The sequence below is a fragment of the Calypte anna genome, chromosome 3 (assembly GCF_003957555.1).
Source record: "Calypte anna isolate BGI_N300 chromosome 3, bCalAnn1_v1.p, whole genome shotgun sequence".
Lineage (NCBI taxonomy): Eukaryota > Metazoa > Chordata > Aves > Apodiformes > Trochilidae > Calypte > Calypte anna.
In genome coordinates, this window is record NC_044246.1 from 91498335 (window position 1) to 91525790 (window position 27456).

General features: G+C 38.8%; 1 protein-coding gene across 1 annotated transcript; it reads right to left on the reverse strand.

Annotated features, from left to right (window-relative positions):
• Positions 1–443: 443 nt before the first annotated feature.
• On the reverse strand, positions 444–27070 carry GFRAL (GDNF family receptor alpha like). The gene is made up of 10 exons (XM_030448118.1): positions 27004–27070; positions 23735–23869; positions 16760–16918; positions 14830–15261; positions 14114–14170; positions 13073–13400; positions 10806–11065; positions 8629–8727; positions 1509–1590; positions 444–531 (listed from the first exon to the last, which is right to left on the reverse strand). Exons 1-10 carry the CDS (start codon positions 27023–27025, stop codon positions 444–446), a joined length of 1662 nt encoding a protein of 553 aa, XP_030303978.1. The 5' UTR covers positions 27026–27070.
• Positions 27071–27456: the final 386 nt, after the last annotated feature.

Genomic DNA, 27456 nt, shown 5'->3' on the forward strand with positions numbered 1-27456 from the left:
CAACCAATTGCTACTAAATAGAAGCTTCAGTGTGGCAAAACAACTCCTCTACATGGAGAAAATGAGAACTCATAGCCAGAAAGTGGGATCCAGAGTGGTGTGTTGGGGACCACAACCCCCAGTAGAATTAGGGAGAATTGCTATGGAAATTCCAACTGTTACAACATCTATACCATTGCCTTGTGCAGCTAAAGATGTAGGAAATGTGCAGCTCAAGACAGATATGGGAATCTATGCAAATGAAAGAGTGCAGTTCCACTTTTTTTTTTTTTTTTAGCTTGTGAAAGATTTAATATGTGTTAATAAATATAAAAATCTTTTGTATGCTCAACTACAAAATTCCATAATTTATAGTTGGTTTTCTAATGTATATTTTATTGTCACATATGTATAACAGGCTGACTTTCAAGAATAGCCTTAAAAAGCCTAAGCAACAGAGTAGTTCATCTGTGGCTTTTATAGTGGACCATAAATGTTTCAGAAGACTGGTCTGGCGAAGGACTTCTTGACTCATGTTTTGCTCTGCAGGCTCTGAAAACAAAGAATGTGCATGTTTTTAACAGTAAACTATACAGCTTTTGGTTTGAACTTTGACTTAATTGAAATCAGTGGCAAAATTCCCCTCTTTTTATGATGAACACTGTGGTATAAAAGAATTCCTTTCACCATTATTAATGTACTGTTCATTCTTCCATCCCTTGTATTCTTAAAATCTGAGTTTTATTTATATGCTGATATCCCTGTTACTGCAAACCTAAAGAGAAAGCCTCTGTTCCCCTATATCATTCACTTGCCTTTTGCATTTTTCTGCATGATTCCTCTTTGATCTGCCTCTGAATTTAATAATGGCATTTGACTCAATATCCCTCCCACTATATATAGCTCCTTCTACATCATGGTCTGTTCCCTATCATCTGACAGTGTAAGTCTTGAAGTCTGGCCATTTAATTTGGTCCAAGAAAATGTATCATTTAAGAAAAGGCCATTTTCATTTGACTAAGTGAATGCACATTTCTGTTTTCTTACCAAGCACTGGTGTATGGGTAGTTTTTCATACTGCGTGGGGGGAATGTTTACAGAATCCTATCAGCAAAAAATGGCATTTGGCACAAATATTAACTACAATAGCAGCATTCATGGTTTGGTTTCTAAATATGTTATAATGCTGGATATTTTCATTTCCTCTCTGCATTACTTCTGCCTGCTTCAGGGGTAGGAAGGTAACCTCACAGAATTTCTGAATTCAGATTTTGCCTTCCCCTGCATTGGGACAGGAAATGAAAGCTCCTGAAGCCTGGGATCTCTGCATGAATGAGGGGCATTGTAGATATGCATCATATTTCACTCCTTCCTGCTGACACCCACAATGTCAGTTCTTTCCATCACTGGGGCATGCTGGACTGGTTTTAAAGACAATCACACTGCCAACCTCTTAATTAAGTCAAAACGGTTTATTCTCTGCTTTTCCAATTTCCTAGAACCAATGATTAATACCCTTATCAAATTACCTGAGCTTTAGGAGAATCAACAGGACTATTCCCAGGATGAGAACTATGCAGGAGGAATAGGCAACAATGTAGACTGTTTCACCTGTAAGTAAAAAACAGAAAGCAGACATGAAACATACAATTCTTCAGTAATGAGACTCAGATTTGAGATGTGAATGGGAAATCATGTGGATATAAATAAAATTAGCTATCAATTCTGACATTAGTTTTAAAGGAGTAATTAAAGGGAGGGAAAAGACCTAGAAAGTATGCCAATAGTAGGAATTATTCTTCCTTCACCAGCTGGTGCAAAAGCATTTTCAGATTGCTTTCAGTAAATACCAGCTCAAATAACCCTGGCTATTTGCAGCACTACATTCTCTTCTATTCCAGAGGAACAGCTTGTTACTCTGATTTGTGTTTTGGTATATTCTCCCCATTGATTTTAAGGTGCTAATTTTATTCCATGTACCAGAAAAGACCTGGCTAGTATCTACCTGCTAGACATCTTTTCCTTTGTTTGCATATTGCCATAATTACAGTGTTCAGCAATACTTCATCTAGAATCAAATTAATGTAAAGTGGGATCTAACACTGAGCTTCTGGGCCCTGTGCCCATGGAGTTTCCTCTTTCTCTTAGGCTTCTAACCAAAAAGTCACTTAGACAGCTTATGTGCTAAAAGTTCCAACTGCTGAAAAACTGGGAGTTGTTTCATATTCTGTTTTCCAAATGAGGAAAAATGCGTTTTTCCTGGAGGAATGTATCCATTTATTTTTATCAGATATTCTGAAGGGAAAGATTCAGTTGAGAATGTAATGTAAGCCCTTTTCTTGGGATGGAGAGGTTGGATGACTTCTCAAGAGGACTCAAATGCAGAACCACAAGCATAAAATATGAGACCCTTCTGCTGCTTTCTGTTTGCATCAATTCTGTCATCTTTATACAATTAAATAAGTTCTGTTTATATAGGAATTCAAACACAGAGGGCCTTAGCTGTTCCCAACCTGTTCTACCTTACATAGTCAGTGAAACATTCCCCAAGGATTGTGTCCTGAATCCATCATTGGGCCACTTACGTGGGCTGTGTGAAGGCCAAATTCTGGTCTCTGACTCAGTTATTGTGTGTTGTGTGTGTTTATGCACATGCACACACAGCCCCTAAATGAGAGGTTTGTGTATACCCTTACGAATGCAATGGATGTGGTATATAGGGTCAGGTAAACACAGGCAGTATGGACACTGGAGCAATTCCAGTAGGAGAGAATGAATATATATTCATACATATATATATATATATGACTACCTGAAAGGAGGATGGAGCCAGGCGGGGGTTGGTCTCTTTTCCCAGGCAACTCTCAGTAAGACAAGAGGGCATGGTCTTAAATTGTGCCGGGGGAAGTTCAGATTGGATATTAGAAAGAATTTTTTCACGGAAAGAGTGATCAGACATTGGAACGGGCTGCCTGGGGAGGTGGTGGACTCTTCGTCCCTGGAGACATTTAAAAAGCGACTCGATATGGCACTCAGTGCCATGGTCTAGTGACTGTGGCGGTAGTTGATCAAGGGTTGGACTCGATGATCTCTGAGGTCCCTTCCAACCCAGCCTATTCTATGATTCTATGATTCTATGATTCTATGATTCTATGATTCTATGATTCTATGATATTCTGCAAGCTATGGGCAAGAGCTGAGCAGGGGTTGGACCTGCCTGGTATTTATTGCAGGATGACACATTTTCTCAAAAAAACTCCCAACAATTCAGAAGTCAAATTTTCCAATAAAATAAACATTAAAGCAGTGCTTGAACCATCACAAGTTGCACAGAATGAACATAACTATGCAGCAGACTACTGAGATGTTTTTGTTGTGTGGAAGTCTTGAACAGGGATGAGGTCTGTCTTAGTCTCAGTGCAGGACTGCTAATACCATTAAAACTAAATCGGCAGTTTGCCCTCCTCTCAAGTTGCAACATTTCTTTAAAATGATGAATTTTAGGAAAAGTATATTTTTTAGGGTTGTTTGGTTGCTTTTTTTGCAGTTTCTGAATTGTAATTGTATAGTCAGCCAATTTTTAAAACTTTCTACAAGCACAATCCTAGGGGCAAAAGTTTCCTACCTTTTTGAAGTGGAAAGTGAGGTTCACACACATTTAAGGCAAATGGTTGTTTTTGACATATATCACCACAAGACTAGGAAAATTATTAGGTGCAAAAGTCATGAATGGTTAAAATTGAGCTAGTATAATGTCACCAAAAGATTGTAATATTTTTCTTTAAAAATTTGGAAAAATATTGCTTTATGATTAAAAAAAACCCCAACAGTTAAATGATCAAATGAAATAAAAACGGTCTCCTTTTTTTTCTGTTGCAATCTTAAAAATGTTAAGTTTTGTTGAATTAATTGCCAGTAAGAGATGCTGATTTTAATGTTTTCAGTTCTATGGGTAACACAAGAAAGATGATAATGATCAGATGATACTAGAAGCCATATATTTTCTCCTGCTTTCTGAGAAGTAAGGGAATTTGCAAGGCTGGGAGAGGGCACAATCTTGTGGTTGAAAAACTAATTCTTCATTTTATATAATTTTTGTGGTTTAACAATTCTGGTTATTCATCTTCCCTTAAAAATGTTGTTGGGATGTGCAATCCACTCTACTTTAAAAATCAAAAAGAATATTTTACACAAGTTTTCACTATTAATTTATATCCAACCGGTTCTTGAAATGGGAAATTTTCACTACACTGGGGAAGTTAAAAATATAGATATGAAATTTTGAATTTCTCTGTGACAAGACATGCTGCATTATCTAATTTTCATCTCTGTATACATCATATTGTTCTTCTGAACATGAGCTAAATAACAAGCTAAGGCTTAAAAATGAATGACCGACAAAAACTCTGACTGAAATTACACACATTTGGAGTTAGGGATCTGTAAAAAAACTTAGCTCCCATGCTGTGTGCCCATTCACAGTTCACTGGAGAGCAGACAGATCCATCACAAGAATTAAAGCATGATTAAAAGCTAGAATACTTCCCTGTTCTAAGCAGAAAATATAAAAAATGTAGTGTACATAATAACAAGGCTCATTACTCTTTAAGGAAGAGCCATTCCTATTTCAGTCCTTCAAATGACTGAATCTTGTGACCCAAAGGGAGGCTTTCATTAGCCTTAGAGCCTTATTAGACAAAAACTGTTGACCAGGTCTGGGACTAGGAGTGGGTTCAGCCTCACCTCGACTACTTTCTGAGAAGGAGTTTAGAAAGCAAGAGGATCCACTCTGAACCTCACGATTCAATGGGAGGACCTTCCTCATTCTAATTCCTGTCCACATCATTCCAGCCTATCCCCAACTAAGTCTCCTCTATCCCTGTGTTAATCATTTTCTTTTTTCCCAGTATAAATCACTCCCATCCATTCCAAATCCTTGTTTTGTCTCTTCTACATAGTAAATTATAGAGTAAACCTTGACATCAAGTTCTACATTAAAAAATCACCTTCTCATTATACCTTTGTTGGTGATTTTTAAGTGACTTTAAGACCTTTCACTCTCATCTTTGACAATGATGGAGAAAGAAAGGCACATGACATGCTTAAAGACTTACAAGAGGGGATGGATAAAATACAAGATGTTCCCAGCTTGATCCTGCAGGGAATGAATAAACACAAGTGGAGAGCACTCATTTGCATTGCAAGGGGAAGGCAGTGTGTGGGATGCTCTGCCTCATACACCTGGCCTGGAGTTGTGAGCAACTTGTAGCCCTTCTTACCTAGGGGAAGATCTATAGCAGGGGCACTGTGACTGCATGATGCACGTCTTGCCCTTCATAGAATGGGCTGCAAACCTCAGGGACACAGTGACGGGCTGCAAGTACCACTGAAATACTTTCTGGAGCTGTCTACATAGACACATGGACATTTCCAGTGATGAAGTTTGGTAGAGGATGGCTCTGGGCTCAGCAGCTGAAATGATTGGTCAGATACACTCTCTTGTATATCTACCTGCATATGTATACCTAGTGAAATTGCTGTGAATATTCATTGGACAAATTAATTGTGGCTGATGCTCAGAGGTTTCTTGGCTACCCAGAGCTTGTCACAGGCTTTTTTCCATATTTATGGAACAATCAGATTGGTAATGTTTCATACCTTACAAATTAAAGTCACTGGAGCTGAACTAATCTCAGTTCCCAAGCAGCTGGTATAATTATAGATAAAACCTGACAATTACTTGTTTATCTAGAATCTCAGCATGGCAAAACTCCTGGGTAGGAAATATATGATAGATCTACAATTTAAGACACAATAAGATTAATTTCTACAGTTTTGGGTCAAGCCCAATTTTATTGTATCTCACAGGATAAGTGTTCTGTATTTCTATCTTTGTCTTCCAGCCAAAAAATACTTTAGCTCCAAAGCTTTATGCTGATGAAAGTAAATGCTTATCTTCACACATGAATCATTTTGCAATTTAAACTGTGGGAAGCAATCTTTTAAATTATGTGGATCTGTAAAATCATGGAGTTAATTTGCATACGATAAAGTAAAAACCAGGCAGAGAGAGCATAACTAGGTAGGCAATAGAGGCATTTTTGAAGCTTGATAATTTTGAATTGATTTCTCACTTTATCACTGATCTATATTTGATGTTTTTTTCAAAAATTACATAAAATTCTGGCCCCATCCAATCTTACAGCAAAAGTCTCATTAACTTGTATATGGTTAGGACAATTAGGACACTGCCCACATCACATCTTGTTCACAGGATAATACCAGCCCACAGATGACTGGGCTACCTCTACCCACCTGGGTATGTAGATAAGTGTAAACCCAGTCAAGGTTTTTAAACAATCCTGTTATCATAACAAAAGCTGGAAAAGTATTCTTCCAACAGAACAGAATTTGCAAATATACATGAATATATAGATATGCTTAGATTTATTTTTTATTTGTTTATTTATTATAATTATATTATAATTATATACTAAATATAACTATAATATAATTGTTATGTAATTATATCTTATAATTATATTATAATATATTATTTATTATTACTCCATTTATAAAAAACACCTTATGCAATGGCATGATTCCAGTGCCACTAAACAGTATGGAGAAATCCTATTGATTGTGAAAAGTACATGCTTTTTGAACTATAAAATAAACAGTTGAAGAAATTGTGAGTTTTTTCTGAGCATGTTAATCTATAGGTGGTCATTAGTTGAACTGGCTAAAGATATCCTGTCTCACAATGACAAGCTAACTAAAGGATTCTTCTGAGATTTTGATGTAGCGACAAGACATTGCCAAATTTTATCTCCTGCTTTTCAAGCAGAAAATAGCCAAAAAGCAGATTTCTTCAATAACTTCACAGAAAGAAAAGGACTTATTTGACACCTTAACTGTTTTGCCTCCGCGCCCTGGGATTCTTCTTGGGAGTTGATTTCAGCAAAGATAAATATTTTGTGAAGATGAAAACTCCCTTTGCATCCTGAGTAATGCACATTTACTATCACATGAATCTTGGATACTGGGTTGGATTTTTGGCAGCAAGATTTATGAAACAAATTGCAATATGGTTTTTATCATCAGGCAGATATCCTACATCAGATTCTTCTCCTTGACCTAGTTTCCTATGAGGCATTTGTAGTGTAGAGGTTTTCCAGCTAGTGTACATGACAGCTCCAGTAGAAGGAATATTTTATTGTATGGTTTAGGCTGGTCAGCATTCTTTTTATTTTTCTAAGGCCTCTCAAAATTCTGTTAAGGGTTCAAGGGCAGGTTTTTGGAAAGTATTCAGACTTTGGTGGGAACAGAATTAACTGGGTACAGGAAGCTTTTTACAAATGTTTATCTGAATCACTGGGGGGAATGTACAATACATTTTACCCACTGAAAGAGTCTGCAGTTAGATCTCACATTTTACATTTTCTCACTTGGATCAGGATTTCTTGCATTATAACCTGCATTATTTCACTATTAAAGTCTCCTTCTGAGAGTCAGGCTCCCCCTCTAACTGGCAAAGAGAATCCAACACTTCCAGCAAAGACAGTCTGAAAAGATAATCCTCCTCTGAAGGTCCTGACTTTCTTCTCCAGCAACACAGACCACTTGAATGACATACATGGTTCTAAAATAATTTTAATGATAGAATTACAACTCAGTGCTCAGTTACACATACAGATCTCAGATATCCCATTTCCATGAATCTATTTTTATGCTTCTCAGGTTGCCCCCTTCAGCAACAGTTGAAGGATGGAGATGATAGAAGTCACTTTATTTTGTACTCCATGCAGAACTGAAATTATTTTTCACTGCTAAAGGAGCTCAGTATGAATAGCTTTGGGAACTAACTTGTAGTAGGGTCTGGATCACTGTAATCTGCTCCATGCAGGGTAGAACATTTACAGTACAAATTGATGTTTATGCACTAAGCTCTTTAGTGTTCTCACTCTGTAACTGTGTCCTTCAAAGGGAAATATAAAATTAATATTATTTCAGCCATAAGAAAATTTGTATATTAATTCAATATTCTATATGTCTCTATATGTCTCTATATGTCTTAATTGCTTACTGGAAATGCATGGATATAAATCCAGATGCAGATCTTAAGCCTGTGGTATATCATGATCCTCAACTGTGTGTTTTTCTCTTGCACAAGAAGGTAAAGTTTGATAGAGAGTAACACAAGTCCTTCTCAAGGCTTCCTAATTTCAGTGTTGTAGCTACAATAGCATAAAAAGTCAAGAGGGGTAGGACAGAAGTAGATGTTACATCAAAGCAAATAATTTGTACTGCACATTATGACTACAGCTCTCTGATGGTTGTATGGAGACTCGGGGTCTGGCAGGCTTGGTAGCTTAATTTTCCCCAGTTATAATACAGAGATTTGGAGACATCTTTTTCAAAACCACTTACCAGAGAAATTGCTTCAGTCTCATTATCTTTATTTTGTGGTTGTATAAGCCTAGCCAAGCAGGTAGAGAGATTTTTCCACCCACGTTATCTCGAATGGGGGATGCAATAGGTAGAGCTGAACCCACCCAAGAGACCCAGCCTTAAGTCCTCCTGATGATATATGAGGGAAATTTCAAGAGCACTTCTACTGAAATCATGGAGTGTTTTGCCCAAACTCACCACTAATTGAAGAAGAGTGGAGATGTGCTCTGGAAAGCTTTTGTCTTGGCATTTCTGTGTTTACCCAAGGAAAACCTTTCTTCTTAATGGAAATTTGACCTGAATATTTGAAAGAAAACAACCATTCAAAACATTACTTTAAAATAATAAATTAATTTGGCTGTGTGGTATTTTGATGAGAGTCACAGAATTTATAAAGGCAGCTATTAAAAAATATTGTTTACTGATACCTGATGAACAAAGTGAATGAGTGATTGAGTGTCCTTCCTTTGGCATCTCAGTTAAAACTTCCTTTTAGGTTGTCATATGGGACAAAAGCATGCTTTTAAAATATCTGTTGCCTCAAAGCAGATTAAAATCTCTTTTCACATAAACTGCTTTAAAAATAGGGTCACCAGAAGAGGTAGGCCCATGAGAAGAATGGGGCCCACCAAAACAACATATGTGTGAGATGATGAAAAGGTGATGAGTAGTTTGAAGTCATTTCCAAAAGGCAGAGCTTATTCTCCAAATGAATTTCTAGACCTCAATCAACTTTTTCATAAAGGCCTGTCCTCTGAGTGGGTGTATTTTCATGAGTGCATCTGAAAATTTGTATCTTCTGTTAAAATGAAAAAATAAAAGTTTTTCCTAAGTAGAATAGTTTACACAGCAAGAGGTTAAACCGTATCAGACTATACATGGTCACTCACTATACACTCTAAACTGAGAAATTTTTATTCCCTAGAGGAATGAAAACAATATGACAAAGACTCATGTCTCAGGCACTGATCCATATTGTGCTTCTTTCTCATATGGCAGCCAGTTACTCACAGTTCTTGCCTTTCACTGTCTGCAGCAAGCTTTAATCCTGTGAGCACAGCCTCAAGAGTAAACACTTGTAGCAAGGCAGTGCCACACAAGGGTAGGAAGATGTGATGGTGTAACCACCTTGCAGGTCTGTTGACACCACTTCTAGAGGCAAAGACCCCTTTGGATAGTCCTGGGTATTTGCCTAGTGAGAAAGACTTCAATCTTAAAAGTCATCACCACTGTAAGAGTGAAAATCATTTGAAGTTCACATCCAGAGCAGATGAATGAGTTTGCAGAAGGGGATGGATGAGGTCTGCAACAGGGCACTCAGTCCAAGTCTCTGAACTGCCATGCAGATAATGACATTTACCTCTGCACCATACAACCAAACCCATAATCATCTCTCTCTTCAGTTTATCTGTGTTACAACTAGGCATCTGGAAAAAACAAAAGCAAGATTCACAAGACTCTGCACGTAATCTGCAGAGTAGGTACCAACCCTTTACTCAAAGACCCTGGAACCCTAAACTGTTTTTGTTTAACTAGCAGGAATCCAGTGTGCTACAGGAGTGAGCAAGCTCCTCCTCTTCAGTCTAATTAGGTTAGAGAAGTTTCCATCACAAAAAACCCAACATTTTATCCTGAGACTGCTTCAGGGAATGGCAAAAGCTTATGAGCAATTATATGATTATTATGACATGAGACTTTTTTTTTTTTTTTTTTTTTGCTTTGAAAGTAAAGAATGACTAACACAGTGATCACTCATTTGGACCATTGAATGCAGCTGTAAAGCAAGAAAAAAACCAAATAAAATTCATCAGCAAAATCACCACCAGCAGTCTCAAATCTAAGTGTGTTATGGTATCACATTTCCAGGGGAGATGTTATATGATTTTTAAACTTTTCTCAGAGTCTGTATTTTAGCAGTGATTAACTAAGCTTAAGGAAAGTGTTTTAGCAGCTTGTTTTTAATTTCTGAGTAGATTTTGAGTGACAAGAAAAGGATTATACCATAATTAGTGGTAACATTTTGGCTGCTAAAACTAAAATATTGTCTAAATAATTCAATGGAAAGCATGTGAAATAGTTCTTGGTTGTCGTTTATATCTTTAGATATAGCCACCTATCCCAAGCTAGGTTGAAAATATATTTAATTACATATAGAAGATGATTGGCATAAGTTGTGAGATTCTAGCAAGTATTGTACCCTAAAAAGGATTTCTATAACAAAATAGCTACTGTGTTATATCAGAGATTTGAGAAGAAGGTACTTGGTCCATGGACTGAAATCAGTGCGAGCAAAAATACAGTAAGGATTTGATGTAAACCAGCATTTTAATACTCTTTAAAACTAATTGTTCTTTAAAGTCATGTGTGTTACTCACGTAACTCCCTGAAGCAGGATTTGCTGTGAAGCATGTGATGGAAGAGCTTGCACAAAGACTGCTCCACGGGTGCTAAATTCTGGCAGGCACACTCCATCCGCAGCATTGTGCCCCAGTTGCTGATGTAGGCTGCCTTGCAATCAGTGTTTGCAGAACAGGGCATGTCACCTTTGATTAAAGTTTCAAGACAAACTTCATCCTGGTAGCATTTTTTTGTCACATGTCTCCAACATTTTGATTGAAAAGTTTCATATTTTTTCCTGGTGGGAAACAACAGAGTCTGCGATGACAGTTTGGAAACTGGGATTTCACAAAAATACATTTAAGGGTCATAATGAAAATGAAGTGGATTCACAAGGTACCCCTTAAAACTTAAAAATCACTATATATCTTGTGGCCACTGGCCTAAATTCTGCTCTGACTTGCACCTAATTGGTTTGATTGAAATCTGCAAAATTATAATTTGAGGAAAAGCTTGGTTTTACTGAAAAAATCTTTGAGAAAAAGCAAATTGCATTTCTAATCAGCACTTGTGGGGATTCAGCAAAAATCAGTGTGAATACCAACAGTCTCAGATCCTCAGAGAAGAAATGCAGATAAAGGAACTACACCAGTCATCACAAACCAAAATAGAGGTCATTCTAGTGGATCAGTTTGAGGGGCAGTGTGAAGTACAAATGAATATACAGTTTATTTTACATAAAAGAATCTTCATCCTGTATCTAGCCCTCTATCTTGGGAATGCTAACAAATAAAAATGTCCAAGGCTCAGGAAAAATTAGAAGTAATTCAGTTGACCCTGAAGAGTAATTGCTATCAGAGACAAGGTATGAGAATAATTAACTTTCTAGCGCAATAATCTCAAACAATTTTGGTTTATTTGCTCTTAGGATAGAATAAAATTGGCCTTTAATGCACTAATAGAAAATATCTACTGAAAGTTAACTAAGAAATCTAGAGATTTTAATTAAAAACCAATTTACCACTTACATTAAATGAACAGAGATGATAAAGGCTAACTGATGTATTATATTGTACATAAATATATTAAAACATTATTATCTTATTCATGAAATTAGGCTATTAATTTACTATTGATACTGTGTAGCTAAATAAGCAAGTTGCATGGAGAAACGTGGACTGTTACAATCCCAACTAGGAGATGATTTTAAATGTTTTCATTATGCAACTAAAGGTATCAAAACAGATGTCACCTCTGTGCTAATGAAATTATTTTTATTCATCAAAGGATTTATAGATCTGGTTAGCCAGAACTGGCAGACTTACTTTACTAATTTTATCCACATATTGTCAGAGCCAGGAAACATTAACATCCCCAAAATAATGCAGAATTGAGCAACTCTCCATTATGTTGTTATATGTGTACACATGCACAAGCTCAGATATGCATTTGTAGTCCAATTCTTTACATAAAAAGGGTCAATTCCCAGTGATGTCTATCTAAATAACTTGCACAGACCTGAAAACATCTCTTGGCCTCCTGGTTTGTTTAGTGAAGGTTAATTTGAGCACAGCTTTGAGGTAAAATTCAAGTCTAATCCACAAGGATCACTACACTAAAACCCAAAGTGGGCCAACTGACCATCTAGAAACAGTAGCAATTAAGCAGAACTATAAATACAGGCTAATTTTGTTGCATGTTGTCTAAAAGAAAAACAAACTTGTGTTATTCTTCATGAGTTTGGTGGTTTGTGCATGTTTCAGGAAAGTTTTTTTTTCAAGTGTTGGTATCCTTGAGATGAAAAGAATAAGACAAGTTTTCTGAAGAGGCCAAGTTGGTCATCCAGCCATTGAGTACAAAGGGTCAGACTCTACGATGGAAGAGGTAATTACTTTATCCAAACAAACTTTGTCTGGTCTGATGCAAGATTTGTGCAAACTGCTAGAGGGCAAAGGTGCAGGCTGGCTGGTGTTATCTGAAGAAAGCAGTAATGAAAACACACAATGGTGTAGTTTGTCCAGCAGAACCAGCATTAAGGGACACGAAAGTGGCAGAAGCAAAGTCCACACTAGATTCTAGATATTTCTGAAAATGAACCTTTTCAGTTTTTGTTTCCTTGGGGAAATACCACAGCTGATGCAAACACTTGTGAAGATGTCAAACACAAGTGATAATATAAAAAAAAACAAAACAGTGCAGAATTATTTTTTGTTATAGAACATCTCTATGGCATATATCGATATAAAGAAAATGGATCAAATCCTTATTCATAGGCACACTACTAAGCAAAATCTCTTCTACTTACCTGCACATTTCATTCTCTTCACACATGTGGATTACATTCAGGCATGATGGGGGTGGAACTGCAGTAACTGCACAGGGCTTTCCATGGAGCAGTTCTTTGGCTCTGTGGCAGGATTCATCAAGCTCAGTACAATCACAAAATATCATAATTTGGGCAATTTCAAAAGGCATGTTTTGATAGAAGAACCTTATGGCTGCTTGACATTCTTCCATGTTGCACTTCTTATTTACTGAGCAAACCTTAAGGTACAGGGACAACTGTTTGTTACATACTTCATCTTCAACACACTCCTTGTTCACATCCAAACAGGTTCTGTTTGCTGTGTAAGCTAAAAAGAATAACAGTTTTTAAAATGAAACCACAAAAAAACCCTTTCTCAAGTGGTGCTTGTCATTCCTGCCTGCAATATTCCCATTATAACCAAATTTTGAACCCAAAACCTCTAATCCAGCTCTTCCAGCTTTGCCTGTTTTATATGCATTCTGTCATCTTCCTATTTCTCCCTGCAATTGTTTGGCCCCCATCAGCAGCTCTCCTGCAAATTTCTGCCCCTGCCAGATAAGTGAGGGAGAAGAAAGTGAAAAATGGCAAGGTGGAAGTTTCTTTACAGTAGCTGACAGCTCCTGGGAGCTACTGCCCAGTGGATACCTGAAACAGCTGAAGTCTCCAGCATGCAGTCTTATGGTAGGCTACATAATAACTGAGAGAGTACAGAATAAAATGGCATTTCCATGTTTTTAAAACTAGTTGAGGTATATCTACTTTATGCTATAAACCTCCCCAAAAGACGAGGTAATTCTGCCCTTAAAATGCTCATGGGGAAATTTGTCTCTGCAAATTTATCAATAACAGGACTGTCACCTGCCACTTTTGTATTCTTAATACCTAGTAGATTAACTGAAAATTTGTTGGATCTGTTCAGTCCCTGTCCTTCAATAAGTTTAGTGGAAAGTATTTATTTTAATTTTAAGATACATCATAGACCACCTGAAAACAGAGCTAAAGCCATTTGTTAGGATTCATAAGTAAATTCAGACTTACCTTGTTTGGAGAGAGAAGATAATCTCCACTGTAATTTTGTTTCTGTACTAATTGCATCTAGAACAAAAAGATAAGGATAAGTGGTAAATCAAGTCATAGCTTAGCTCTTAACTCATAACTATGGACTGTGCTGCTGGCTTTGAACCAGTAGCAAAATCAAAACCAAACAAATTATCTTGAACAAATAGGATCTGTCAGCTTCTTAACAAAATCTAAAAGTGTTGTCCTAAGTTTTTGGGATGAAGGCACAGTTTATCAATCAGTTCTGATAACATTCTCTACATAATCATAGAACCTGTGAGCTCAGGAGTTCTTATTGCTGCTTGGAGCAGTATGAAGTCAGGTTTCCTGTGAAACAATTAAAGGCCAGAGACACTCAGGTGTGCATCAGTGCCCAGTTTTCAAGTTTTCAACTGCTTGGCATTATCTAAAGTCAAGGCAGGCAGACAGTTCTTGCAATCAGAAAGCTGTTGTTATTGATTATTTCTAGTTATAGTGCAAAATCAGAAGGGACTGCTTTGGATAAGATTGTATCAAATTAACACATAGCACTCAGGCTATCATTATAGTATCAGATTATTCATTTGCATCTAAATAAACTTCTTAAAACTCCTGTTTTCAATGTGAATCAGCAAACTATTAAGAAAACCTTATGCACAGACACATGCACAGCACACTGTTTATAAAAGCATTCGGACTGCTGGAATACCACCAACCTGTGTCAGTGTCTTGGTTTTTATCACCATCATCATCGTCACCATCATCATCATCATATTCACTCATTGCTGAAGGCTGGCTCTCTTCAGAGTACTGCAAACAAGGGTTGTTAAATATTCTCTTCCATATTTTAAGACATCTCATCTGAAGTGGCTCTGAGCACTTGCACTCCCCCAGCTCTGTTTTCCTCAGTTCTTTCCATACTGTCAAACACTCTTGGTTGACCACTGGGAGCCTGCATTTTTCTGCATCCACCTGGCATGCTTGCTGGAAGCTCTTATACACTAGAAAACAGTGAGGGTCCACTCGACAGCGTTGCTTTGCAATACTGCAGTCCTTCTCTAAGTCTTCCGGGTGTCTTTGGTCTTTGGGATATCTGTGTTGTCTAAAACTCAGTTCTGTATCTGATCTTGTGGAAGTTTCAAAATGTTCTGTGCATATAAGTACAAGCAGAGATATAAATCAAATAGAAGATGGAGCATCATCACTGGTCAATTGAAAACAAACTCAGGAAAAGGATAGCTGTCTTAATGCAATAAATGAAACTTAACAGCCCTGGTTTCATTCTAAGGTGCACATTGATACATAAAAATTTCTGAGTCTTGCAGACCGATGAATCTTCTCTTTCTCACTATGTCCTGGTACCTGTATGATACAGTCTACTTAACAACTCAGCCTTCTAACAGTAATGCAAGAAACTCTCATTAAAATTACTGCACAAAGGGATTCATCTCACGCAATTTTAACCTACAGATTGGATATATCATGGTTACCATCTTAATTAAATGCCTAATTTTTAAAGAGAGAATGGCAAATCCAGAAGATAATTCACTCATTACCTGATACAATCATTTAGGATAGGCAGGGAGAATTACTCCTTAAAGTATCTGCCAACACTGTAAGCTCTCATTTGTAGATAAAACCAATGCTATGTAACTCCATCAAAACATTTTGCTATGATGGGAAGAAACGTAATCTCTATCAGCAAAAACTATACAATCATTTCATTTTGCTAGAAGGAAAAGTAGCAATGACATCAGCATTAGGTTTTAGATATCCACCCTTCTTGTTAGGACCAAAGAGTAATGGATCAGAATGTTACCGTTTCCTCTGCAATAAAGCCATATATTTTACCACTATAGAATGGACACTAATTTATGGCATTAGTGAGTGATCCCCAGAGCTGGAAATCAACCTTGGGGATAACTTTCCAGACTCATTCACTGATTGATTTTACCTATTTATGTAAGCTTTGCTAATCATTAATCCAGGAGGCATTGGATCTGAATCTGCAAGCACTTCAGGCACCAAATAATCCCTAGTTATACATAGATAGGTTTTCTGATGGGAAAAGAGTTCTCAGGATATTGAAGAATTCACTTAAAGGAGCTAGGCCCACTGATTACAATGGAATTTTTTTAAAGGGTGCATTTTGCATATTAAGTACAGTTTTCTGAGGGTAGTAACTGTCTTTTCCACATCCAGTAACCTCTCCTGGATGTAGTGAGAAGGTTCCTGTAACACAGTGCAACACAACTGCACGGGTGTGGATCCCCATTCACCCACACTCCCGTTCACAAGGTGGCTGGATGTGGCTCTCTATACATAGATCCAGTGGTGCTCAAACCTCCTTGAGCAACAAGTGTCCTCAACACAAGTAGTATTTTCACTCTTGTTTTCCTTTGAATTTATCAAGTACTTGAAAAGCCATTTTGATTTTTCACATCCCTTCCATGGGTTTTGTTTAGTTTTAAGCAGATATGGAATTCACACACATGCTGATGTGTGACTATCATAGAAAAAGACAATTTGTTTTAAACTATCAGATTTGAGAAATATGCAAATAGGTTTGGATCTAGTTAAAATAAGGGTTATATAAACTACATATTTATTTTTGTTCTTCATAATTCACATTATGTGTTTAGTTACCTTTATCAGTGGTGCACTGTTTCCCAAGAAAAGCCATGATGCTACAGAAATCCTCTGTAGTGCAGACACAGTTTTTAAATTCAGGGTATTCGTCAGCCAAGACCTGGATGATTCTATTACATCCAATAGTGTTTTCTGCCTTGCATCTATTACCTAGAACTTATAATTAGAATTATCATGTTGTTAATGTTTATGAATGCTTAAGGGTTACATAAAGCAATTCAATTGAAGCACAAAAATAATAGGTTTTGCCAAGAGAAGATGGTGGGAAACCTGTCATAATTTACAAGTTTAAAATAATATTCAGAGAGGTATAATAACAGTGTGCGCATGATATTGCTTTCTTTTATTCAATCTGACCCATTGCCAGAATGTCTGTTTCTGTTCTCATTTCCAAAGTACATAAAACCTTAACCTCATACCTTTTATTCTAGGAAGATGAGGTACAGAGACCTAACTAAAAACATGCAGAGGAGTTGAGGGGCACATCCTGAACTGAGGCACTGAGACATACAGCTCAGTCCTGTGTAGAAATGAGGTGCCTGGTACAGGGAAGGGACTTTAGAGTGCAGGCTAAGGTACTGCCACGGATGGAGTGGGAGAGGGGATGCAGGCAGGCAGGTGCAGTCCTGTGGGAATGATGATGCTAATGATGTGGTAATGATCAGGCTGAGGGATCTCAGCTCTGGTTCAGATCTCTCACTCATGTGAGGATGGCACAAGTGTGCACATGCCTGACTGGCTGGATATGCTCTTGGACTGCTACCCTACAGAACAACTGCACTGCCTAAGTTTAGCAATGACAACAAATTTGAAGACGTCAAAAAATATTCTGATTTTTTTTTTTAATCAGAGAAATGAGAAAGAAGTTAACATTAAGAAGTGCAGAAACCTTAGTTTGCCAATCCAGGTTCAAGCTCATTATTTGTGTGTGCTCTTGGACTCAAAGACACTCACACATGCTGCTAGATCATGTTTTTCTTGTATGTGTAGCAAAAATAAAGAGCAGCTACCAGTTTGTGGCTCAGAGGTAAACCACCCAGTCTTCAGTTTTATGGCCAATGATTTTAAAAGAATTTCATTACTTGTGTTTGCTTAAGAAAGTTACAAGTTACTTAAGGAAATTACATAAGCAGCAGTTCAATGTCATCTAAGAAAATTTTGTTTTGTGAAAGCCGTGATCTACCTTGTCAACAAAGGTACAGAGCTGATCAGACCAGCACACTTTCTCTCTTTTCTTCATGTATATTAATTGTCAGACAACATATAGAATAAGGAATGTCTGGCTCACAAGATCCAGTCTGGTCATGGGGCAGCAGGAGGACCACTTTTAATCTATGAGCATGTGTGTAATTGTGTCTGCTTTGTCAAGGATGATGTCTGGCCCCCTGCCTTGCTGATTCCCAGGTGAATACAGGGCAGTAGCAGAGACCAGGCATTCTACTAAAACTCCAAAGCCAGCAGCCATGTGTCACTGTCCCCATGGAGAAGCTTTAATGTGATTAGAGCTTTAATGTCTTTTATCTTTTTTTGATTTAAACAGCAGCAGAAGGCAGTCTAAGAAACGGCCTGCAAGGAGAAACAGTGTGTTTTGCCTGTGCCTCAAGGAATGAGTATTTGCTGTTCCAGAATGCACGTCCCCTCCCTGCCACCCAAAAAATTCATTGCAAGCAGTGTCTTCATTGCCCTTGCTCCAGTTGCTGATGAAGGAGGATTTGGGGATGGATGATGATGATGTGCACTGTGACAGGGGGATATCACAGTCCAGCAAGAGCTACGGCTCCCAACCTCTGCTCCCACTTCACCTCCTTTCACCAAAACAGGAGGTCACCATTCCCAGACTTGCCTGTATCTCTTCAATCCTCTCTCCAACTTGCCTTCTGCATTTTTAGAAGTAGAGCATGATCCTGACCCCTAGCCCTCACCTTTCTTTCCTTTTCCAACAGGACCTACTGAAAATAATACACACAGGACACTCCCTGACCATAAAGATAGAATGAACAATATGTGATAGTGAGTGGATATGCTGCTCTACATTTTACCAAGTGAGTAAGGGATAGTAAAGGTATCCCAGCAGGAGAACTTCTAGGAGCTGAAAAGGAGCAACAAAAATCAAGAGAGTTTTTTGTAAAAATTTGCTAATTTGAGACTGACTCCTCCAAGATTGTGAGGACATTTCAAGGGTGGATGTGAGTACAGGTAGGAGGAGAAGAAACACAAATTCCAATATATTCTATGCAGCATCCCAGCCTGACTTAGCTCAACTATCTTCATGGAATGGAGAAGTGTGATTAGGTAGAGGGACTGTGTTTGTAGTGCCCTTGTGCACCTTGAACACATTGCACTAAGTTGCACCAGCTGATAACCAGGGGGTGAGCTGCAGGTTGTGGGGTTATGAACATACAAAGGGCATGGGCAGAACTGAGATTTATGGGGTTCACTTTCCTGGCCTCTTGAAAGCTGTGTAGCAATAACCTATTATCAGTATGAGGCTGTGCACAGTGTTGATTCAGCTGTGAATAACAGCAGAAAACATTTTATTGCTTGTTTTCAATTATTGTTGCTGTATTATTGATTAGTTCTAGGTAATATGTTTTAGCTCATACATGTGTTTCCAAGGCATTTACAAAATTTGCTCTCTGATCTGATCCTTAGCAGCTGCTATTCATCTGATTTGTACATCATTTGTACATTTATTCATCTAATATGTACATAATTTATGTCCATGGGACCACCGATAGAAGCATGACAGAATAGAAGCCACCACTTACAGAGTGATAATCTCTGTTCTTGCACAGTCAGCTGTTCAGTCATCTCAGTGCGAATCCCATCTAAAGACTGCAGAGTACTGGGTTTTGCCTTTCAGCACTTGTGAGAATACATGTGGACTGCTGTGTCCAGTGCTGGGCTCCAGAGGACATGAGGGGCATGGGCATACTGGAGTGGGTTCTGAAAAGTGCCACAAATGTGATTAATGGGCTATGAGGAGAGACTGAGAGCTGGGACTGCTCAGTCTGGAGGAGAGAAGGCTCAAGGACATCACATATACATATCTGTGTGTATAAATACCCAGGGGGACAGGATTGAATAAAGCAGGGACAGACTCCTCCATGGTATCTAGTGATAGGACAAGAGGTACAAACTGGAGTGCAAGAAATTGTATTTAAAGGTCAGAAAAATATTTTACTACAAGGGTCATTTAGCAGTGAAAGAGGTTGTCCAGAGTGGTTTTGGTGCCTCCACCAAAGATAAGATATTAAGATATTAAAAACAACAACTGGACACAGTCCTGAGTAGCAGCCTGTGGTTGACCCTGCCTGAGCAGTGGGTTGGAATAGACCTCCAGAGATTCCTTCCAACCTCAGTGATCCTGTTTCCCTAAGAAAAATAGACTCTTGCTTTTAAATCTAAGTCAGAATATGATTCCTTAATATTTGAGCAATCTGAGATATTGTTTTTCTTTTGAACTTTCATGTTTGCAGTTCATAAAAATTAAGAATATGTATACTTGTGGTTAAATCAAAGCTCAGAAAATTATATTTTTTATGTGATTGAACTAAAAGAAAAAAAACCCAGCAAAATCCAGACCTTAAAACCTTCCTTCTGCAGTGCTGAGACATTTATGACATTTTCAAAGACAAAACTTTAGATTTCATCAAAATTAAATATGTCAGTATTTTTCATCCTGATCAGAAAGGTGACTCATTAGATATTTTCATCTCCCTTTTTTCCCCCCAGTGTATCTTGGCACATAAAAGGAAGCAAAAGAAAGATTGAATACATATTAATATAAAGTGAGACTCTGGAAATGCTGCTGTAGTAGTAAGGGAGCAGTGATGGACATTTTGACAGAGAAAAGAGTAACTTCATCATCTGGAGAGCTGGACAGTGCCCCGAGACTTGTTCCAAAGAACAAAAGATAGAATTTAATTCCAAAAGATGGAAATAAAAATGGAATTAAAGATGGAATTAAATGTCCAAACAGAAGGACATTTAATTTGGGTGTTACGCTCTGAGGGACTGAGTTATTGAACTCATACCACAGAGAATGTTAAAATCATCATCTGCAGTTATGTTTCTCATAAAGAAACTATCAAAAGGAGTATTTGACCCACCACCTGTTGCCTCCAAGTAATGTTCTCCTGCTCAACCTGTTCCATTCATACAGCTCATCCATGAGGTTTTTAGGCTTGCACACACAGATTACTTTTGACAGACAGGATAATGTTACTCTTACTAATAAAGCTATTAGTAGATTTTCTGTCACCATGTCTGTGGGCTCTCTGAGAGGTATCATCAGCTGTCTTACTGTGAGTGTACACCCTCTGGGGTTGTGGCACCTAATAACCACATTTAGAGCGTTTGTCTGAGAGTCAACACAATATCTGAGAGTTGTGCAATAGTGGAGAGTCCTTACCAAAGGTTGTATCCTAAAGAAATATACAAATACAAAACCAAATAAGCAATCACAAGAAGAGTTTATTTGAATCAAGTTTCTCTGGCCCAGGTACAAATACCATTAATATCAGTGAATATGTGCCATGGTCTAGTAACTGCAACGGTAGTGGATCAAGGGTTGGACTTGATGATCTCTGAGGTCACTTCCAACCCAGTCGATTCTATGATTCTATGATTCTATGAATATGCACACAGGAGAAAAAATGAGGGAAATTGCATATTATAGAACATTGCAACACATCCAAAGGAGAGACCATGGAAATAAGCAGGCTGGCTCAACACATATGCTTGCAGGGCGTGGTGAAAAACAAGCTACAGCACAAAATCCTAATCTTTATGGCAAGTAGTCTTGTTGCTAATACCTTTGTGAACTATGTGAGAGAAGCAAATTCTAGTTCTTCTGATTTGGTGAAGAAGCTTGGTTCTAGAGAGCTCATCCTTAGGTCACTGTCTTGATTCTGAAAGTATTACATATCCCAATACTTTTTTTTTTTTTTTTTTTTTTTTGAACAACAGACGTAGCTTTTGAAACTGTTCCACTTCATACAAAATATTTTAAAAAATTCATTATAACAGGAGGTGAAACTCAGTTCCTTTGGAGACTGTTGTAACCATTAGGTTGTTGTGTATTTTTCATTTACTTTGTCTGTTCTTAGATGCATTCATCCATTCTGTGCAAAGCAGATACATATCTGGAACAGGACACACTAAGAAGGAACCCTGAGAGAATTTTCTGCTCTAATTATTTTTAATACTGCCTTGTGACTCAGGATAGCTGGGTTCAAATCTGTTCAACAAATCAGACAGACGGAGGTATTCAGATGGAGGTAGCTCACACTGCAGGTGAATGTTCTATCAATGGGCTATTGAGAATGAAGGCAGGGAGCATCTTCTGCTGCCTGGCTTCCAACACAGACTAAACTGGGTCCTGATATTGAGAAGGACAGAGGGACAATCTCTTTATCAACTCCACTGTAGCTGAGATTCAGAACAGATGATGGTGTCAGGACATGGCTGGTTTTGTTCAAGTAATGTCAACATGAGGAAGAGGGAGGTTTCTATGGAGATATAGATACCTCTGATTCCCAATGACAGAGAACCTGCCTTATGTAATTAAGTTGCTAGAAATGGCAGGTATGTACCTAAAGAACCTTGGCTTTATTTATGATCAAAGCATGGGCTAAGCTGATGGCAAGAGTCTGTCTATACTGCTGCACTTTTGCATGCCCTGGACTAAACCAGATAGACTGTGGGCCTGGGGTCACTCCCAGGTTTTGTGTAGCCAGCATGGAGGTAAAACAGTTTAGTTGTTCAGACTCTTTAGTTTACATGCTGCCCCATGGCAGTGGAACTCAGGGCCAGAAAGTAGTCCTTGGCACACTTTATTTGCTGGTACTGATGTAAGCTTGGCACATCAAGGCTTTTGACATTTATCAGTCAACAAATGCATCATTACTTGCTTGCTCTATTGACACTGCCATACTTCTCCTCCCTTCTGCATTCACAACACATGGCAAGTTACTCCTCAACATTTAACAGCAAGGTCTTGGAGGGATTTAAAGAAAGGGAGATGGTGACTGATAACCCAGATTTGTTCAAGAAGATAATAGACCTTCCGAGAAAGGAACATTTTCTCTAAATGACACCAGAGATTTGGATGAGTCTCAGGTCAATTTATAATACCTGGTCTTCCCCCACTTAAAACATAATTTACTTGGAAATGATATGCCAAGCACTGGAAGTGCACTAAGCAAACAGAGACTGATTTTCTGCTTTCATTTAAGTGAGAATCTGTTTAGTGATTCAAGGAGGCTTAGTCACATCATAACCTGCACTTTATCGTACCAACGCTCCCTGCAAGTGAATCACTTGGACATTTAGGTAATATTCACTCAATAAATATAGATTGTCTCCCTACAACAGTACTTTCTTTGAGGCATGCTTTATTTGATTTATTTTTATTTTAACACAATATTTGAAGATTACTCAAACTACCTACCCCTATTTCTTTTTGGGTACCGTGAGATCAGAGACCACACATGTTCTATGGTTTGTGGTGGCAAGGCCTGAGAGATCAACTATTTCCAACCCCCCTGCCAGGGGTAGGGACACTTTCCTCTAGACCAGGTTGGTCAATACAGCCATGAATTCTTCCAGTGAGGGGGCAGATCAACCTCTCTGAATTCATAAAATCAAGGTTGAAACTTTTTTCCTGGTGCATATTGGGCTTGTTTAACAGTATCCCACAAGAGCACAGTGGGATAGTGGGAACACAAGACTTTGTTCATAGTCCAGAAATTTCATTCATCACCTTATTCAAGAGACACCCTGACTGCTACTGAAAATAGTGTTCACCGTTGTCAATTATTTCAGAAGCTGACTGTCTTCTACTGTGATTTTACCTTTGAAATCTCATTGACTTAATTCAGTTACCAGAGCAAGAATATGACAAACTATGAATCTACAACAATTCAATGATTCAAAACAAAGCAGTGAACACCATGAAGAATTAATTACCTGATATATTGCAGGCATCTTCAACAACCTTCCAGACAGTCTCACACCCATTTGCAGCATTTATACATTGCTCCCTCAAGTGCAGACAGTCAGTAGTCTGGGCAGTGGATATACTTGTAAAATACATGAACAACACTGTAAAAACAAAATTACTATTTAATACAACAGACATTGTACTCACCTTTTTCATTTACACGTAGATTTTATCAACATAACTTACCGTAGTTTATTTATAGATTCAAATTTTCTACTGAGTTACTCTTTACAGAATAAAACTTTTCCTCAGTTTCACAACTGGAAAGCTGAATTAAAATCTCAATTGTTTGGGGTGCAAACTCATCGAGTCAGGGATTCCAGAGGAATTTCTATGAATAGACCATGTGAAAGAGGTTTGAGAGCTACAAAACTGTTAGATAATGAGATTTTATTTACTAATACAGCACATGGTATTCTCTTTAATTTTACTTCACAGATGCATCATTTCTTGAAAGTAACCCCCTTGATTATGTCTTTATTGGCTTTCCTGAGTGCACTGAACCTAAAGGACGTAGTAACTGCATTAAAAAGTTATGAAACTAAAGACTAGTACAGAGGTTTCAAGGTAAAGAATTTTAAATCAGTGCCACCTGTGGCTTATCAGTAGAAAATTACATAGCTTTGCCACGAAAAGACAAATCAATTAAGGTTTAACTCTTTCATCAGCATTTCCATGGTAACACAATCTCTAATTTGTAACCATGTGTCTTAATTTCCTATAAAATTAAGTTTCAGACACTGATTTCAGACCTTATCAAAGTAGCTGCTGAAGCCCTGATGGGAGCATTTTTCTTAGGTATTGAAGGACACAGCAACTTCCAGATCAAGTCTCTTTTTTGTTCTTAACTTCAGGCAAATTCATATGGACTTTCCAGCACAGCTTAATTCCTTAAACATCATCTGCAAAAGGCATAAAAAGTTCCCTTGGGACTTGCCCAGGCCCTATCAAGAGAAATTAAATGTTTCCAATTATATATTTATGATATATCATTAAGAAATGATATATCAAATGTCACTCTGAATAACCTTAAAGAGCCACTAGTGTTTAGAGGTGATGTCCCTTCTGGTAAAGATGCTTACCTGTGACATATTAATGCTGCTTTGGGGAACACTTTCTGGATGCATGATGATAAAGATGAACAAACATTTAATACCTTGTCACTGACAGGTGCAATAGCATCTGGCATGCCTCAGAGACACAGAAGGGCCCACATGTGCTTACCATAAGAGGGTGAACAAAACTGGTGATAATACTTTCCCAGTTCTGCATATTCCTGCCATTTCTCAGATCTATGCAGCCTGGTTGTGAGAGCAGTGATTTCCAGCCTGAAACACTCTTAAAGGCTGCTTGTGTCAGTCAGCCCCAGAGACTGATTGACAGAGCAGCTCCTGCCACTTGACAATGAGGAATGTGCAACTGGCCCATACAAAGGGACAATTTTGGCTCATTATGACATTTTAATTCTAAAACAGTCTTTAAAAAGTTCTTTCTGATTGTGATATTACTCACTATCCAGATGACAGAGAAAAAAATGTTGTCATCTACCTTGCAGATGAAAATGACTATGTATAAGACAATGTAAAATTACGAACCCAGGAACTTTTTAAGACAGGGCATTTTTCTGTCTGACCGGTTTTGCAGGTACTAACATAATGGAAGATTTTTCTGTCTAATTAGGGTCCACAGGACAAAGCCTCTGTGCTGTCTCCCTTCTATTAAGACAGCCTTTTAGGACCAGTAGCTGAAAATCAATAGTCAAAGTAGGACTGATTAAACAGCCAATTAGCACCTCCTGCTCCTTTGCAAGGATTATTTCAGAGTGTGTTTATTTCAAATCCACCTGGAAACTGTGCCCACAGAAAGGAGGAGATGCTTTTCTAAAATAAAGACCTGAATGGTATAATCTATGATTGAAGCTAATTCAATCTAAGGCAGGGTTTTTCCAGATGTAATCACATACTGTTGATGGATCTTTTGTTTCCTTAGCAGTACACAGGCATCATACTGTGGCAAGCCTTCATGAATCAAACTGGCATTTTAGAATCCAGTGCACTATAGCTTGTACAATTGCTTAACTTGTCAGCTATTACTTTAATCATTCCCTTTAATAATTTGCTCTCATGTTTGGATTACTTGGTGACTTCTTTCTACTTAGAAGAGTTAAGGTCATCAAAGAGTTTTTAGAGGTATCTCAGCCTAAGCCAATTCTATAGTTCTATTATTTAGACACACAGATACCTAACACTAGATTTCCAAAGGTGTCTGTATTTTTGGGTGGCTATTGATTTAACAGCATGGTGTAAAATTCCGCATTCTGAAGAATTTGGTGTCTAAAGCAAAAAGGGGGGGAAAAAGGATATTTTAACTCCTTTCTCAGACAGGAAAATGAGGAAGGGAGGAATTGCTGTATCTCCCCCACGACTGTGAAATAATTATTATCTGGTAGATAATGATGCTTAATGGGAAACAAACCTTTGATTTATATCTGACAGCAAGAGCTGCAAGATAGCGAACACCAAAGGAGAAAACCTTGGCAAACTGAGATTTAATATAGTTTGAATATAGGTGAAGAGTAATAAAGGAAAACTTTACAGTAACTTGTTTGTAAAAGCTGGGGCAGAAATACCTGCAGAATGTTATTGTGATGGAGAGTTGAGTTTAGGGTATTGGGATGTTAAAGAGAGAAGCAGCACATATACAATATCCAGAGAGAGGAAAAGAAGAATAAAGGAAGTTAAAATACACTTGTCTCATTGTATTCTCTTTTACCAATTTCTTCAGTAGCAACTTCGTTAATTTTCCCATTTTTTCCATTCCAACCACAGGGGAAATGTCAACATCCCTCTGTGTAGCACTTCAAGCACTAAATGCAGCACTTAGCAAACAAGTAACTGTTTATTTAGACAAGGCATCCCATCTGTGGGTCTCCTCGCCCTTTCAACTTCTTATCAGTGCCGGCCCCGCTACCCTGCCTTACCTCCCGTTTCAGGCACCCTACCTGGAGCCGGGATGAAGACGTTTGCACCAAGCCTCAGGGCCTGGATGTCGCTGGCTGGTGCGAACCCCCGGCAGGCACATGCTCGCCCCCGCCTCGAGACTCTCCCAGGAGGCGAGGCAAAGGACGGGGCTGTAGTGGGGACCCGCGGAGAGGACAGGCCAGGAGGCTCGGGGCAAAGCGAGGGTCCCGGCGAGCCTGGAGGCTGCCTCCCTCCCCGCCACCCGCCGCACTTACCGAGGCAGAGGAGCGCGGCCATGGCCGGCGGCTGGCGGCTGCAGCTCCGCGCCGGGCGGGTGGCAGCGGGCGGCAGGTGCCGGGGCGGCACCGCCCCTTCAGCACCCGACACGGGGACAGCGCCACGCCCGCACGCCCGGCCCCCGACCGGCCCTCTCCCGCCTCCCCGCCCTCCCGGCCCCTTCCCGGCCCCTTCCCGGCCCCCTCCCGGCCCCCGCCCGGCCCCCTCCCATGGCAGCGCTCTGCATCAGTGGGTGGGCGTCGCGCAGCCAAGGCCACGGGAAAGGGCGGGAGGCGGCAGGTCTGTCGCCCTTCCCGTGTAAATGTCGCCTCTTTCTCTGCCCGCCTCTTTCGGTCTTGACGGAGCTTCTCCCCCGGCCCCCTCCGAGCTATCTTGCCTGCCGCGGGGTTTGGCAGCCTCTCGTGTTCAAGCCCACTCGATTCCTGGAGGAG